This window comes from Spinacia oleracea, chromosome 4 (genome assembly GCF_020520425.1).
Source record: "Spinacia oleracea cultivar Varoflay chromosome 4, BTI_SOV_V1, whole genome shotgun sequence".
NCBI classification, from domain to species: domain Eukaryota; kingdom Viridiplantae; phylum Streptophyta; class Magnoliopsida; order Caryophyllales; family Amaranthaceae; genus Spinacia; species Spinacia oleracea.
Window position 1 is genome coordinate 71570306 of NC_079490.1, and position 18432 is coordinate 71588737.

Genomic DNA, 18432 nt, shown 5'->3' on the forward strand with positions numbered 1-18432 from the left:
AAAACCTATTTACTTATAAAACAACGCCCGTAGAAAGGCGTGTGAAAGTAGCTCAGAATTCCTGACCAGGAAAAAGAAAGAGAATTGTTGTGTGCTCAGCAGGCACAATGATACAGACGCCATCAGCGCCAAAACTTTACAACATAATTGTTATTGCCCTTAGGCACGGGAACGCTTGAATAAAATTTTTAAAAAAAATAGGAAAGTAAGCAAATCAGGGGGCGGCCGCATCGTCCTCGTCATCAGATGATACAAACTCAGGGGGCGGCTGACCAAGACGTTCAGCAGCCAACACAGCGGCACTGTGCTCCATTCGCCGCTGGAACCACCCAAGATCATACTCTGACATGTGGCTCTCCCAGGCGTGCTTAACAGCGTCCTTGGTCGCTTGTTCCCCCTGATCATAGGATTCCAGAAGACGCTCACGCAAGGTGCGAACTTGCGATCTGGCCGTCTCTAGCTCCCCACGAAGATGCTCGGCTTCCTCAGCCGCCTCTTTGACCTGAGGGTACTCCCGCAACTGGTCCTGAAGCGCCCGTATTTCCGCCGCCGCTGTCTTGGCCTCCTCGACCATTGCCACCATGTCCTTGTCCTGCGCCAAGATCTTCTTAAGCAGCTCGGCCTTGTCAGATCTCAACGCAGCCACCTCCTTCGCTTGAAGGTCTATGGTCGTCTGCATCTGCAGGCGGACCTCTTCAATGGACTTGAACGCATAGTCACCATGGTGGGTGGACTCAGCCACCTGAGCTTTGAGCTCCTCAGCAGTGCGGGTCTTCCAGCTCTTGCAGAATTCCATGCGGCAGAACAACTGCAGAAGAAGCTACATATTAGTAAATGACTCAAAGGGAAGACAAGTACAAGCAAGTTGGAAATAGACTTACGTCGAGAAGAGTGGCCTGGATCGCACCAAACTGGGCGTCAGTCTTGCGGCCAGGAAGAGAAGCAACATACTCTGCGGGGACGGCCTTAAAAACCTTGCGGCATATAGCCACCCTATCCTTTGACGAATAGTGGGGAGTAGCAGGTACGTTCTCATCCTCGGCAGCAGCTGCATCCTTCCCTTTGTCTTTGGCTATAGGAAAAACAATGGCCTTAGGATGACGCGGAGAGTAAGAAGAACTGCCAGAGGAGGCTCGATACGTCTGAACGACGTTCGAATAATACTTACCGCCCGAAGACCTAGCTCGGCGGGCCACCTCCGCCGGTATCTGAGAGCGGACGTCGGCCGGGATTCCCGAAAGAGGGTCCTCCACCAAGTCCACCACCAGAGACGGCTTGTCCACGCCCATCTCTTCGTCATCAGGGCATCCCCCCTCAGCAACCTTCGACTCGTCTTTCTTCACGAGACGGCGAGGTAGGGGTTTTGGCTTCTTGAAGGTACTCGGAGTCTCCGAGCCAGCCGGCACAGCTCTCTTCTTCAGCTGGGACAGAGTCGTCCCCTTCTTCTTCCCTGACGCCCTAGCCGCGTCCTTAGCTTGCTAAAAAAGAAAGGACAGTCAAATATTAGGCCTCGTCATCTATCGCAAGTCACTCACCGTGTAGTGGCTCGTCATTAAAAAGGACGCCCATCTCAAAAATGACAAGGCGTACCTCATCAATCACAAGTCACTCACAAGATAGTGGCTCGTCATTTAAAAGGACGCCCGTCTTAAAAATGACGAGGCGTACCTCATCAATCACAAGTCACTCACAAGATAGTGGCTCGTCATTTAAAAGGACGCCCGTCTTAAAAAAAAAATGACGAGGCGTACCTCATCAATCACAAGTCACTCACAAGATAGTGGCTCGTCATTTAAAAGGACGCCCGTCTTAAAAATGACGAGGCGTACCTCATCAATCACAAGTCACTCACAAGATAGTGGCTCGTCATTTAAAAGGACGCCCGTCTTAAAAAAATGACGAGGCGTACCTCATCAATCACAAGTCACTCACAAGATAGTGGCTCGTCATTAAAAAGGACGCCCGTCTTAAAAATGACGAGGCGTACCTTATCAATCACAAGTCACTCACAAGATAGTGGCTCGTCATTAAAAAGGACGCCCGTCTTAAAAATGACGAGGCGTACCTTATCAATCACAAGTCACTCACAAGATAGTGGCTCGTCATTAAAAAGGACGCCCGTCTTAAAAATGACGAGGCGTACCTTATCAATCACAAGTCACTCAATAAATAGTGGCTCGCCATTAAAAAGGACGCCCGTCTTAAAAATGACGAGGCGTACCTTATCAAGTGCAAGTCAATCGCAGACAAGTGGCTCGTCATTAAAAAGGACGCCCGTCCCAAAAATGACGAGGCGTACCCTATCAATCACGAGTCACTTGAAAAAACACTAACTAAGGGGCCCGTCAATAAAAAGTGACGAGGCCCACCTTAGCAAACACGGGTCAGATATCAGGATATCGGCTCGTCACTAAAAAGTCGTCCACTGTAGACGCTGGACGGGAGAAGTTTAACTTGCAAAAAACAACAACCTAAGAGAATACTCACCTTCTCCTCCAACTCGGCCTTGGCTTTCTGCATCTTGGCCTCATAGATGTCCGCCATCCAATCGGTCATATCGCCCTTCCCAATATCCGCCGCCGATAGCTTGCTCATTCCTTCCTCTGTGAACAAAAGAAATCCAAAGTTAGAAAAAATGAATAGACCAACGCGGAACGGCACATAAATTGGCATACAACCTCGAGTCATGGAATATCCTAAGCCTACGGCCGCTAGAAAGGCCTCGTTCCGAAACTGGCTAATGTGCGGCAACCACTCGGCCGGCACATGGAAACTCTTATCCACTGTTAAGTGGTAAGTGTTGGCCCTGAACAGGACCATTATCTGATCCCACTCTTCGGCAGTAAGGGGGGGAAGGGGCTCGTCACGATCCATGAAGTTGGCGTCACAGTTCCAACGGCTCATTCTCTCATACATCTCCTGGTCGTCAGTGTAAAACACGACCCACCTCTTCCTCCACATATGCCACTTGCTGAGCTTGCCGACCACTGTCTGGTAGGTACCACGGCTGCTCAGATTAAACCACCCTTTGGCGGCACTGGGGGAACGAGAGAGGGAGACCAGATGCAGAAAGGCGTTGAAGGACGGCTCCACGTCGTTCAGTGCACATTTGGCAATGTAGCCAAAGATATCCGCCCATGAGTTGGGGGTCAGCTGGGCCACCCCAATATTGAAACCATCTAACACCTCCACAACGAAGGGGTGTGGAGGGAATCTCATGCCGAGTTTGATTGACGCGGCATACACAGGGAATTCTCCCTCGGCAAGCAGGCTGACGGTCGAGTCCAGACCGGCCGGCACGCGCATTTGGTACCCTTCCCCCACGCAGAGGTCATCCCTCATCTTGGCTCCGTGCCTGTCTAGCCACCGCATCCAGCCCACGTCTGGGTGAATCTCTGACGGAAGCAATTGGGCCTCCTCCCGTCCTCTGGGCCTAATAAGCTGGGGAGCAGCTTCTTGTTCCTCGGCGGCCGATGACAATGGAGCGACGCTTGGCTCCCCCACTGCCTGGCTCGCTGTACCCTCCGACGAGCTTGCCGCCTGCTCCCCCGCCTCGACGTACTCGTCGATCTCTTGAAAGAGTTCGGCAAATTCTTCGTCGACTGCCGAGGCGGTGGAAGAATATCTCTCCCTAGGAGGTGTCGATGCTTCTTCCCGCAAGCGCAGGCGCGTCGGATCTGCCGTTTGCTTGGTTCTAGCCATGCCTTCTGCATAGTGAACGAAGCACGGCTTAGGGGTGACCAACAATGAAGAAAAAGACGCGATTGGACGTCCGCCCCGACAAAAGATGAACGGCGGAAAAATCTTAAATAAAACCTTTAAACCCTTACCTAGTACTAAGAGGTCGGCCGCTAACAAAGAGAAAAATGTCAAGAGGATAACAAAAATGGCGAAAACTAACCTTGAAAGATCTGCGAAGTACTTGGTGAAGAACAGGATGAGTATCGCGAAGAACGGGATGAATTTCACGAAGAACAGGATGAGTGTGACGAGGAAAAGGATGAGTCTCGTGGTGGCCGGAAATCGCCTGATGGTGGTAGGAACACGCCGGAAATCGCCTATGAAAGCTCTGTGAAAATGAAATGTAAAAAATGAAATTTACCCCCCCTCACCTCTATATATAGGGAGGGGCAAAATGGAGAAAGGTGACACGTGTCACCATCTCAACACCTGACCCAAAGATGAAGATGCAAAACAAGAGTCAAGAAGCGATACCCGGAATGTGTTTCCAGAAATGCCCTTCTTGAGGGGCAAATGTTGTGGGCAAAATTACCGTGCCTTCGTGTACCAATGAGGACGTGACACATGGCACGTATTGCGCCCCCTAAGCAGAAATCATACGAAGTCTACTCCGAGGCATGAGTATTAATCTAGGTATCTACAATGTATGTATTTAAGTGTGTATAAATGTATGTATAAAACCTATACCTAGAAAGGGGCTTAATTAGTATGTATCCCAAGTGAATGACTAAGCACAATAGGCCCAAACAGCCCACTATTGCCAAAAGAGGCCAGAGAATTGTAAGGAGAAAGGACACGTGTCCTCCTCCCATTCCCCAGCCAATCATGTAAGGGGAATATTAGGTCATTCCCCCAAAAACCTAGTACTATAAATATTCCCACTTCCCTAGAAAAAAGGGTCACAATCAATACATTCTAGAGCAATTGCTGCTCTGCCTTCTCTCTACTTTCTCTCTCTATAAAAATACAATCTTGTTTAATCTGTAAAAGTTACCAAGAAACCTCCCAGGTATCTCACCGGAAAAACCCCCCAATAATAAGTGCGTACAATCTGTTTAAACAAGCGGACCAATGTGATTAAACGGACCAGTTTGATTAACGTACCACCTTGATAATAAGGACCATATAACGAGCTCACTCAATCCAAGTCACCATGCACACAAAATGAGCCATTGAACCCAAATCAGTTTTGGTTCCAATTGCTAGCATAAGACTATCACTTTCATCCATAACCGTATCATCCCCTCCCCCTTTAAAAGGAATTGACCTCAATTCAGCAAGGCCATCATCATCAAGATAAGGTGAAAGATCACCTACATTGAAAGTAGCATGGACACCATAGTCTCCCGGAAGCTCAATCTTGTAAGCATTATCATTCACACGTGCAACCACCTTGTAAGGACCTTCAGCCCTAGGCATAAGCTTGTTCTTGCGTTTGCTTGGAAAACGCTCTTTCCTTAAATGAACCCAAACCAAATCACCTTCTTCAAACAACCTCGGTTTGCGATTCTTATTTGATTTCTGTTTATAAGAGGCATTAATAGCTTCAATTCGCTCACGAACTTGTTGGTGCAGTTTCATCATAGACTTTAACTTAGCATCGGCATCCTTGTGAACCAGCTCATCTTTTGGTAATGGAATTAAATCCAAGGGCAAGTATGGATTAATCCCATATACTACCTCAAATGGAGAATGACCAGTAGCATAAGTAGGAGACCGATTATAAGCAAATTCAGCGTGAGCAAGCTTGACATCCCAATCCTTTTGCGTTTTACTTACCAACCCTCTCAATAGCGTTCCCAAGGTTCGCTTTTGCGTTTTACTTACCAACCCTCTCAATAGAGTTCCCAAGGTTCCCAAGGTTCAATAGCGTCACCTCTGTTTGCCCATCAGTTTGAGGGTGATGTGAAGTGCTAAACAACAACTTGGTTCCCACCTTTCTCCACAATGTATTCCAAAAGTAACTCAAGAACTTGGAATCTCGATCAGAAACAATAGTCTTTGGAATTCCACGCAAACGAACAATCTCCTTATAATACAAATCAGCCACATTACAAGCATCATCCGTTTTGTGACAAGCAACGAAGTGAGCCATTTTTGAAAATCTATCCACCACGACCATAATAGCATCCTTACCTCTTTGAGTACGAGGCAAAGCCACTATAAAATCCATGGATACATCTTCCCAAGGGCGAACTGGAACCGGCAAAGGTGAGTATAAACCGGGTTTGAAAGAACTCTTGGCCATATGACAAGTCACACATTTATTCACAATGTTCGTTACATCACCTAACATTTTAGGCCAAAAGAAATGTTCTTTCAAGATTTCCAAGTCTTGGCTATGCCAAAGTGACCAGCCAATCCTCCACCATGAGCCTGACGCACTAGTAACTCACGAATTGAATGCTTAGGAATACAAAGGCGATTACCTTTGAAAAGAAACCCATCTTGCAACATGTACTCCCCATAAGCACCAACTGCACATTTCTCGAATGCAACTCCAAAATCACCATCATCTTGATAATTGTAGCAAGCAAACGAACATCAAGTGTAGCAAGCAAAGTGTACCTTCGTGATAATGCATCAGCCACCACATTGCTTTTACCATCTTTGTATTTCGAAGAAAAATGAAAGGATTGCAAGAACTCAACCCATTTAGCATGCCTTGGGCTCAATTTTTGTTGCCCATTAATATACTTCAAAGATTCATGACCAGAATGCAAAACAAAGTGGCTAGAACGCAAATAATGACTCCAATGATCCAAAGCTCTAACAATGGCATAGAACTCTTTATCATAAGTGCAATAATTCAAACGAGCACCCCCTAACTTTTCCGAAAAATAAGCTATGGGACGCTTACCTTGGATCAAAACAGCACCAATCCCCACTCCACTAGCATCACACTCGACCTCAAAAGGTTGAGAGAAATCTGGCAGCGCCAAAATAGGAGCAGCACACAAACGCTCTTTAATCACATCAAACGCCTTTTGAGCGTCCTCTTCCCATACAAAAGCACCTTTCTTCAAGCAACTAGTGATAGGACTAGTAATAGTACTGAAATCACGAATGAAACTTCTATAAAATGAAGCAAGACCATGAAATGAACGCACCACACTTATAGTTTTAGGATTAGGCCACGATTTGATAGCCTCGATCTTGGACTGATCCACGGACACTCCATCTTTCGAAACACATAGCCCAAGAATACAACATTGTCAACAAGGAATGAACACTTCTCTAGCTTCCCATAGAGTCTTTGAGCTCTAAGTGTTTCAAAAACATCCCTCAAATGAATCAGATGCTCCTCTTCGTTCCTACTATACACCAAGATGTCATCAAGATATACCACAACGAATCTGCCCAAAAATGATTTAAGCACTTCGTTCATTAGCCTCATAAACGTACTAGGAGCATTAGTGAGACCAAATGGCATGACGGTCCACTCATACAAACCATGTTTTGTCTTGAAAGCCGTTTTCCACTCATCTCCTTCACGCATCCGAATCTGATGATAACCACTTCGCAAATCAATTTTTGAGAACAACTTCGAACCATGGAGCTCATCTAACATATCATCAAGTCTCGGAATTGGAAAACGATACTTGATGGTAATGTTATTCACAGCCCTACTATCAACACACATTCGCCATGTTCCATCTTTCTTAGGCACAAGCAACACCGGAACAGCACATGGACTCAAGCTTTCTCTAACATAGCCTCGATTCACAAGTTCATCAATTTGCTTTTGTAATTCCTTTGTTTCCTCCGGATTGCAACGATAGGCAGCCTTATTAGGCAAAGATGTTCCTGGAATAAGATCAATTTGATGTTCAATACCACGAATAGGGGGCAAACCTGGTGGTAATTCATCCGGAAATACATCCTTGAACTCAAACAGCAATTCGGCAATGGGACTGCCTTCTTTCCAATTTTGGCCTTCAATTGGACTCTCCTTAGCCACGAGCAAATACACCAACTCTCCATGATCAAGAGCTTGCTCAATTTCTCGTTCACTAGCCAACATGGTGAGATTCGGCTTTTTCTTTTGTTTCACACTCATGGATCGAACCGCTTGAGATGACATAGGCTTTAGCACAATTTTCTTGCCTTTGTCTCTCAATTCATACTCATTGCTTCTCCCTTTATGAATCACGCCCCTATCAAACTGCCAAGGACGACCCAACAAAATATGACAAGCATCCATAGGAATAACATCACAAAGAACTTCATCCACATACGAACCCATAGTCAAACCAACCCTTACTTGCTTCGACACTTTACACTATTACCATCATCAAGCCAATGGAGTGCGTATGGCCTAGGATGGGCAGTAGTGATTAAGCCTAATTTTGACACCATTTCACTAGAAGCAGCATTGGTACAACTCCCCCCATCAACAATTACACTACACCACTTATCTTTCACTAGACATTTAGTATGAAACAACTGATCTCGTTGGTCTAGATCAGTAGGTGAAATTTGAGTTTGTAGCGCTCTAAGAACCAGATTTGTGTCATAAATTGGAGCCTCATACCCTTCCTCTTCCTCCTCATCACCACTCTCATCAAACACAAATACGTCCCCCAACCTCTTTTCCTCTTCAAACAACTCCTCACGACATTCAACAGCTTCTCTCAAGGTCACTACTCGTTTATTTGGACACGCATTTTGATAATGCCCAAACCCTTGACACTTAAAACAACGCACCTTGGACAGACTTGTTTCTTTGGTTGGGTTAGATAGTTTAGGGGCAGCCGTAGAATTACTTGAACCTACGGTACTAGGTGATGGGTTTGGTTTCAAGCTAGGTTCGGATTTAGCCCAAGACTTGGCTTTACCATCCATACTAGACCCTCCCCCATATTTTGCCTTCCCTTGATTTTCCAATTTTAAACAAAGTCCACAAACAGTGTCAAAATCCGAATATGGATAAAGGTCTACGGTATTGGCAATATTATAATTTAGACCCCTTAAAAATCTGGACAGTTTTTTTCCTCAATTTCTCCCATTAAGGACAACTTTTCAAACTCATCAATATATTCAGCCACACTCATTTTTCCTTGCCTCAATTCGGCAATTTTACGATAAGTTGTTATTCTATGAGTTGTTGGCACATACCTTTTACGTAGCTTACGTTTCAAAGACTCCCAAGAGGTAATTTTCTCCTTCCCTTCACGTATTCTCTTGGATTTCAGTCCCTCGAACCACAATGAAGCCCCTCGTCCTAGCTTCAATATGGCATATTTGCAACGCTCCTCATCATCAATGTCCTTGAAATCGAACATTCTCTCTATTTTGCGCTCCCACTCCAAATAGGCTTCCGGATCTGTTCCACCAACAAATTCAGGAAGTTCGGTGACTTTGAATTCATCCATAGCCCGTAGATCACGCCTAGGAGGCCTACGATACCCCCCATCTCTAACGTTCTTCAAGGCTTCTTGGAGATGTTGTAGAAAGTCAGGATCATCAAAATCCATATTTCAGTTTGTAAGAATTACGAACAGCAGCTCTTTTTTTTTTCTTTTTTTTTTTTTTTTTTTTTGGGCGGATCACACGAACAGCAGCTCTGATACCACTAATGATACGAGTTTAAAAACTCGTTGTATAAACAAGGATAGTTGATTAACAAGCTAGAACTTTAACTCGTTGATCGTGAATGCAAGACAAGACCTATTGACTCACAATCAGTTCTTTGAATAGGAAACGCGTCCAAAACAAAGAAAAAGGCTGAATTATAAACTATAATTCGAAATGTAACAAACAAGTGTTTTAATCATCCAGTTGGTTGTTTATTCCAATCAAGAAGCTGACTATAAATAGCCAAAAATCAACAGCTACAAGAGCTTTAAACGGCTAATTAAGAGCCATTTAAGAGCCTTTAAAACTAGCAGTTACAAGCTCTAAAGCCTCCTAATTCAGTCACTAAATTGGAGGTTACAAAGGCTTAAAACTCTCCTTACAAACAGCAATAATCAAAGCTAAGTAATGACTGAATTTAAATTGGGGATTTAAACAAATATCCCTTTATTAAACCGACTTTAACCAAAGCAATTAAAAATAATAAGTGCGTACAATCTGTTTAAACAAGCGGACCAATGTGATAAAACGGACCAGTTTGATTAACGTACCACCTTGATAATAAGGACCATATAACGAGCTCACTCAATCCAAGTCACCATGCACACAAAATGAGCCATTGAACCCAAATCAGTTTTGGTTCCAATTGCTAGCATAAGACTATCACTTTCATCCATAACGTTATGTGCCTTAACGTTAGATTGTTAAACCCTTGCTGGATATGATAAGTTGGTTCACGGCGGTTGGATAGCAGGCGGGTGCACATGCTTACTCTGTTGGGCGTCATCTGGGTCTATCCACGTGTAGTGGGGTAAAATGGCGGGTCTTCCATCACAGGAGTGGACCCGGTGTCTGATAGTTCAGATTCAGCTTCATAATATTCTTGACGCCTTGAGGCAAGCCGTATGACGGCTGGTGGGCTTCCCCTAGACGATGGTCGTATGACCGGGTCCCTTCGAGGTAAGAAAGTAGGGGGTCGCGGGCGTTTCCCGAGTGCTCAGGCACAGGGCTGACTCCCTTGCTTGCTTGTGGACGAGAACCTTCTCCAGTCCTCCATACGTTGGATCTGAGTGGCATTCTGCTTATCCGATTGACGCCTAGGCTGAGGGGTCTTTGTGGACCCGTCCTCTCAGCGCTGTAGATTAGCATATTTTTCCGAATTTCATCTTGCAATGTAGTGCTCATCTGTTGTCGAAAGGTCTGATTCATTTGCTGTTGGAATCCTGCTAAGATCTCGCGTAGGGAGCCTACCGAGACTGGCAAATCTAGATTCTCATCTAGCATGGCGTCTCGGACGCTGGGACTTAGATGGCCGCCTGGCGGAGACGCCTCGGTCATTGGTTCTTCTTCTACAACCACCTCAACCTCCTGCACCCGTCGCGGTGTGTTTCCTGCATTTGCGATTCGATTGGCTTCTTCTATGTGTCGTTGGCTCCTTTCGAGGGGCCGTCTCTCTTCTCCTTCACCAGTGTATTCTCTGTCAGAGTGTAGTTCGGCCATGACACTGTACCTCCCCACAGACGGCGCCAAATGTTGTGGGATCTTTTACGGTGCTGATGTGGCATGCGTTCCTCGGAGGTATCAAGTATGACCTGGCACGAACTTCTGGCAACCTGCAAAACAAGAATATTCCCGTAGGAATATTCCCTCCGATGCTTAAGTAAGTATAAGCTAGAGAGATAAGTAACTTGTAGAGAGAAGGCAGAGCAAAGATAGTTTTAGGTTGGTAGGAATGAATTGATTTTCTTTTACCTAGGGATCTGCACTATTTATAGTGCTAGGGTTTCTTGGGAACTGGTCCTGCATGATTGGATGTTATGCAAGATCAGGACACGTGTCCTGCTAAGTTTTGGGGGCTTGGTTTAGACCTGGTGGGCCTCTCAAGCGTTTGGGCCTTTCTTTTTGGGCTTTAATGGTACAGCCAGGTGGCGTTCTTTTAGGCCACATCATATCCCAACAGTGGTATCATGAGCTTCATGTACTTAAAGTATTTTTTAGCAATTTTTTCATGTTTTTAATCTTGTTGAATTTTCTGATTTATTTTTTCGAATTTTTTTGTCGGATTATGGATGAATCGTGAAAAAACTGTTGTTTACGAAAAGTATCGGATTTTCAATTTTTCTGAGCCCGAATCGATGGAAATGACGTTCTAAGAAAATCATGAGAGCAGATGTGCGAATTTCAGCCCCGGAGTTTGATTTTTTGTCGTTTATCGTGTTTAATGAATTAAAAAATGAAATTTGACGGCTTTAAAAATTAATTATAATATCTACTCGACTTATAATTAATTTAATTTTGTGCTGCATGTTTTTTATGATTATTATAAGGTTTTAAAATTTAATTCGTTCATAAATATTAATTATAAACCATAATTCTGAAAACCGTAAATTAATGATTTTTATGATCGAAAATTAATTTTATTAATTGCTTAGATTTGGAATTTTGGTAAGGAGAGTAGGTTAATATGATTTCATGTTCAAAAGTCTTATTTAAAAATTCATGGATTAATTTTTTTATTAGATTCGTTGATTTTAATCGTCCGCCTAAACGAATTTGATCTGAAATTTAAATCTTTAGAACGATTTAAATGTTTGGATTGGTTTATCTAATGTATTCATATTTTTGTTGATAATAATCTTTCGTTAAACTTGAATAATTGTTAGCGTAGATTTATAAATTTCATAAATTGGATTGTTTAAAATTTTTACAAATCACCAACTTTAATTATTTTTCGTAATTAAAAACGATTGGAATTGTCAAAATTATGAAAAATTTAATCGTGCAAATTTTGTTTCGTAACGCTGAATTGGATATTGATGTTCATTAGACGAGAAATCCACTCGAACAAGGGCAATGGCTGATGTCCATGTGCCCATGTGCGTGAGTGTGCATAGCATTGTCTCGTGCCAAGGTTGTAGCGCGTGCATGCAGCGAGGCAAGAGCAGGGGCAGCGATGGCTTGGCGTGTCGCCTGCATGTGTGCAGCCATGCGCGAGGTGTTGGGGGAAGCCTACGGGCGAGCTCCTTGCACGTAGCATGCAAGGCGCAGTGACGTGCACAAGCGAGGGAGCTTGCGTGCCAACGCATGTTGGACAAGCGCACGAAGCTGCGAGGCAGCGACTAGCAATAATCGTGCACAGGAGCGCGTTGCATGCCTTGTGCGATGTTCACTAGAGGAAAAATCCTTATAGGTTGCTCATCAAAGGTTGCCCTTATTAAACAAGTGCAACCTTTAAGAACAAAAAAATTAAAAAAAAAAAAAGAAAAATTAAAATGTGAACTTTTCCCTCAAAAAATCGCAACCTTTAACCTAAGAACTAAAAAAAAAAACCAACACTGCTCTCCTCCCTGCAGCCAACGTACTTCTCTCACCAGCGATACCATCTCCCTGCTGACCGGCGAAGCCACCGGCGCTCTCCTCCTTCTCAGGTGGCCGGCGAAACCACACTCACGTTTCCGAAAATAGCCCTAATATTTATTTCTGCTTTTTAGGCCGGCAATTTCAGTTAAATTAGGAAATTTCGTGTTTTTGGATTTTCAAATTGAAGTGTTAAAGAGAGAGAAGGAGAGAGAGAAAGTGAGGAGACGAGGAGAGAGAAGAATTTGCGGTGACAAAAATATTATCCAAAATTGTTAAAAACAAATCATTTTTTTTGGAGGATCTGATACTATTTTTTGGGGATTTTTCTGAGTTTTTCAAGAGGTACACTATCTTAAATTCTTTAACTTTGCTTATATTTTACGAAATATCTTCAACTGTCAAATATTTAAACGGCATTGTTGTTTTAATTTTGAAACTAATTACTGTTGTTGTTGTGATTTGTGCAGATAGTGTTTAAAATACTTAGTATTAGGTTTCCAATCTTCATTCTCATCTACTTTGGTCAATTTATGCACATTTAAGGCTCGTTTGATCGTTATATGTCATACTTTGACTAAATTAGCCGTTTTTTCGCTCCCAACTCTCAAATAATGAACCAAAATAGGAATACTAAACCTTTTGAATGTTTAATACTTTTGCAATCCTCATTCTCATCTATTTTGGTCAATTTATGCACATTTGAGGCTCGTTCGATCGTTATGTGTCATATTTTGACTAAAATAGTCGCTTTCGCTCCCAACTCTCATCTAATGAACCAAAATAGGAATTCTTAACCCTTTACATGTTTAAAATACTTATTATTATGTTGCCACTCCTCATTCTCATCTACTTTGGTCAATTTATGCACATTTAAGGCTCGTCCGATCCTTACATGTCATATTTTGACTAAAATAGTTGTTTTCGCTCCCAACTATCAAGTAATGAACCAAAATAGGAATTCTTAACCCTTTACATATTTAAAATACTTAGTATTAGGTTACCAATCCTCATTATCATCTACTTTGGTCAATTTATGCACATTTGAGGCTCGTTCGATCGTTGTGTGTCATATTTTGACTAAAATAGCCGTTTTTTCGCTCCCAACTCTCAACTAATGAACCAAAATAGGAATTCTTAACCCTTTACATGTTTAAAATACTTAGCATTAGGTTTCCAATCCTTATTCTCATCTACTTTGGTTTCCAATCCTTATGCTCATCCACTTTGGTTCTTTTGTTGATATTTGGGATCGAAAATGCCATTTTTGGCCATAAATGACCTATATCGACCCAAATGACCCATAGGCGTTCATAACGAACTTAAAATGAGTCTTATAAACATATAAATAATCATATGAATCATGAAAAACGTTTAGAATATGAAAATAGGTTTGTTTGTTGGTAGTTGGGATCGAAAATGCCATTTTTTGGCCATAAATGACCTATATCGACCCAAATGACCCTTAGGCGTGCATAACGAACTTGAAATGAGTCTTATAAACATATAATTAATCATATGAATCATGAAAAAGGGTTAGAATGTGGAAAGAGGTTCGTTTGTTGGTAGTTGGGATCGAAAATGTCATTTTTGGCCATAAATGACCTATATTGACCCAAATGACCCATAGGCGTGCATAACAAATTTAAAATGAGTCTTATAAACATATAACTAATCATATGAATCATGAAAAACGTTTAGAAAATGGAAATAGGTTCGTTTGTTGGTAGTTGGGATCGAAAATGCCATTTTTGGCCATGAATGACCTATATCGACCCAAATGACCCATAGGCGTGCATAACGAACTTGAAATGAGTCTTACAAACATATAACTAGTCATATGAATTATGAAAAACGTTTAGAATATGGAAATAGATTCGTTTGTGGGTAGTTGGGATCGAAAATGCCATTTTTGGCCATACATGGCCTATATCTACCCAAGTGACCCTTAGGCGTGCATAACGAACTTGAAATGAGTCTTATAAACATATAATTAATCATATGAATCATGAAAAAGGGTTAGAATGTGGAAAGAGGTTCGGTTGTTGGTAGTTGGGATCGAAAATGCCATTTTTGGCCATATATGACCTATATCAACCCAAATGACCCTTAGGCGTGCATAACGAACTTAAAATGAGTCTTATAAACATATAACTAGTCGTATGAATCATGAAAAATGTTTAGAATATGGAAATAGATTCGTTTGTTGGTAGTTGGAATCGAAAATGCCATTTTTGGCCATACATGGCCTATATCGACCCAAATGACCCTTAGGCATGCATAACGAACTTGAAATGAGTCTTATAAACATATAACTAATCATGTGAATCATGAAAAAGATTTAGAAAGTGTCCTTAAGTTCATTTGTTGATATTTAGGATCGAAAATGCCATTTTTGGACAAATATGATCTATATCGAGCCAAATGAGACTTAGATGTGCATAAAGAACTTGAAATGAATCTTAGTACACTCAGAAAGTTTTTTTCGCGACCAATATAATTTCTGTTTTCGCATATGAAACTTAATTTAATTTATTGGTTTGCATGTACGTTGTTCTTTTAAAGGTTTTCAAAACTCCAAGGGAGGGGCCCTTTACCAAAGAGGAGTTGGATGAAGTTCGAGACAAGTGGGCTACTTACTTCAACGATTGTGAACTACCCTCAGTTTAATAAATAGAGCATGCTTGTAGTTATCCGTGATTTTTGCTATTTTTTTTTGCTATTTATTGATTTAATTAATTACATTTGAATTAATTCGGTAATATTATTGGAAATTTGAAATTTATATCACTTTTGAGGAATGTCAAGCTGATGTTTGATGAAACAGTATTCTATAAATTATAATGCGGAATTTTATAATGTAGAATTTTTTATTTTTTTTTTTTAAAAAAAACTCAAAAGTTGCCCTTGTTTGCAACAAGAGCAATTTATGTGAAGCTTATAAGTTGCCCTTGTATGCAACAAGGGAAACTTATAAGTTTCACATAAGTTTCCCTTGTTGCAAACAAGGGCAAGTTATAAGAGTATAAGTTGCCCTTGTTAAGGGCAACTTTTGATAATTACACAAAAGTGACCCCCCATATGTTGCCCTAATAATTGGCAACTTATAAGCCTATTTTAAGGGCAACTTATGATGTTTTTTCCTCTAGTGGTAGTTGTGTAACGCGAGTGTAGACACCTAATTCGTGTCTCCCCTAATGAGGAAATGAGGAAACCATTACCCTTGCTAGGTGGTTGGTACAAATCCGTGCGGAAGTCCCAATTGCTAAGATATGTTCCAAAATCCAAAATCAAAAGTCCAACTTTTGAGCCAGTTCCCATTCAGGAACTCGGTACAAAATTCAATTTTTTAAAATCAAATTCAAAATCCAAACACAGTCTCACCCAATGGACCTCTCCATTGGTTTTACAAGGCTATTTCCGGTCGAAATCACATTAAGCATTCAAAATTCGGGCGCCGACCCATTAAACCGAGCATGCCGGGCCCTGTCCCGTAAAACCTAGTCCAAAATACAAAACCCGGAAGCGAAATGGTGTGTTTTTTTAGTCGCAAAATGCCTTAACCACCAAGCAAAGCTACACTCTAAATTCGTACAAATTCGTACAAGGTACAAAGCTACAATACAAAAACAAAAGGACGGCGTCATCGTCCTTTGGTGGGACCTGGGACACATCACCTGCGTCGAGTGCTGGCCTTGCGCTGGGCGCTGACGTGGCTAGGCATTTAGGCACATAATCTTCTATTTAAACCCCTCATTTTCACCCAAATGAGGGGAGGAACAATTCAATACAACGTCGTAATACTGGTTTTTCCTCTCAAAAAATTCAAACATTAATTCAATCTTCAACTTTCAATTTTCCTACAATTTTCTAAAATAGCAAAGCAATTGGGGGTACAAATCAAAAAACTAGCCTAAACCTAGCAAGGTAAACCGAATCCCTAATATAAATTACCATGATTCAATCAAAGTTTCTACCTTTCTAATTTCAAGTTTACTAATCCTATGATGTTCTTTTGTTGATTCATACACACTTGAACTAGGAAATGTCAAAAAGGAGTAATCTTTGAGGGGATTTCATGCTTGAAACCCCCCCTCAAATGATCATACAAACTCCTTCTACAAGTTTCAAGTTTCAATCTTTATGCTTTGTTTTCAAAAAACATGATTAATAAGTTGAAGCTTTCATCCTTGAAAGTATTCCTTACAACAATCATCATCAAATCTTTAAAAAAAACCTCAACTTTATACAAGTTCAAGGATGCTTGGGAAAGTGCAAACCCTTTTCCAAGCTAGAACACATGAGCATTTCAATTTCTATCATCAACATTCAAGTTCTATATTTAATATTCAATGATGTTTCAGTGTGATCAACTTATCCTTAAACTAGAATCAATTTCAAGTCATGGAGCATATTAAAGGTGAGGCCTTTTAACATGAAAAGGTCCAATCTTTGAGAGTCAAAATTCCTAATTTTAATATTCAAGTTCTATATTCAAGTTCAATTTTCATTTCAAATTCTATGTTCAAAGTCAATGATGCTTAAAGATGAGAAACTCATCTAATGTTGAGATTTTCTAGAGAATTAAATCCGTGTCGGGCACACTTATAATTAAGAAGTTACTTGGCGTTCGGATTTCAAATACAATAGTACAATTTCAATATCGTCATTTCAATATCGCACTTTCAATACCCCACTTTCAATATCGCACTTTCAATATTGCACTTTCAATTCCGTAGATTCAATATCGCAATTTCAATATCGCAATTTCAATTCCGCAATTTCAATATCGTACTCTTTACTCGTCTTTTTAAGGCGATGTGGTTTGTACGCATTTCGATAATTCCTTTATTTTGTGATGATGCTTTACATGTTTATTGCTTTCATCACCTAATATGATAAATACAACATACAAAAGGTTACATCATGCTTAACAAAGATAATTTTTGAACAAACCGGCCTTAGGTTCCCTTAATTAACTTTAAAGCAAAGTGACCACGTACAAGTAGCAATTTCAATGTTCTAAAATGCATGATTCAACCTAACGCCATGATGAGGATTTCATGAAAACGATCCTTGTCTTGTATTCGAATGTATTTCTAAAGCTTGCCAAAATAAGCGGTTCGTTCCCGTACCCGAATCTCACACATTAGGTTTCAAGATTCAATGCCTTATCCAAAAGAGTGAATTTTGGTCCTTCCAAACCGGACCCTTAAAATGTTTGGTGGCGACTCATTCAAGATTCGAAATTTCAAAAGTTGTAGGGATTGTCCTAAAAAATCATAAAAGAACCCCCTATAATCTAGAGACTCCACTGGGGAGTTCTAAATTTACAATTTGAGTACACAAGCAACTTATAAGCAATCTTCCACCGCTACGCTCAAGTTCTGGATGGCAGCAGTAGCGTTGGGCGCAGGCCTGCGTCTGGCACTGCTGCCTGCTTTGGCTTCCAGTGGCTGATTGCCCATTCTCCCCAAATATTCGAGTGGGAGTTTAGCACGGATTTTGATCTTCGAAAGAGCGCTCCAAACTTCGAGAACAAAGGCCGAAAGGTAAGCTTTTCAAATACAATATTCAAATACAATTGTGATTCTAGGCATCTCATGCATGTTTTCGAAAATACTATTTGTGCAAAATGAATTTCTACCTTGCCCAACATGAATGTGTTCTACATTCGGGTTAGCCCCGGGGGTAAAGGAGCGGTCACTCTCCATACGGTTCCTGACCAAAGTGTTTGACCACTTCTGAGCCGACCGA

The 18432-nt window shown here is 41.5% G+C and overlaps 1 protein-coding gene across 2 annotated transcripts; it reads right to left on the reverse strand.

Annotated features, from left to right (window-relative positions):
• Positions 1-214: 214 nt before the first annotated feature.
• On the reverse strand, positions 215-1499 carry LOC130459517 (uncharacterized). 2 transcript variants are annotated; one of them, XM_056826943.1, is made up of 3 exons: positions 1169-1499; positions 882-1072; positions 215-808 (listed from the first exon to the last, which is right to left on the reverse strand). In XM_056826943.1, exons 1-3 carry the CDS (start codon positions 1287-1289, stop codon positions 215-217), a joined length of 906 nt encoding a protein of 301 aa, XP_056682921.1. In that variant the 5' UTR covers positions 1290-1499. The 2 variants fall into 2 exon arrangements, with proteins under 2 accessions (XP_056682921.1, XP_056682920.1); XM_056826942.1 differs by having other exon boundaries at positions 882-1499.
• Between the last annotated feature and the right edge of the window lie 16933 nt (positions 1500-18432).

Coding starts and splice junctions, on each gene's coding strand:
- LOC130459517 (XM_056826942.1), bottom strand. CDS start 1,289: ATGGGCGTGGACAAGCCGTCTCTGGTGGTGGACTTGGTGGAGGACCCT. Junction 809..881: donor TCCAGGCCACTCTTCTCGAC/GTAAGTCTATTT, acceptor CTTCTTCTGCAG/TTGTTCTGCCGCATGGAATT.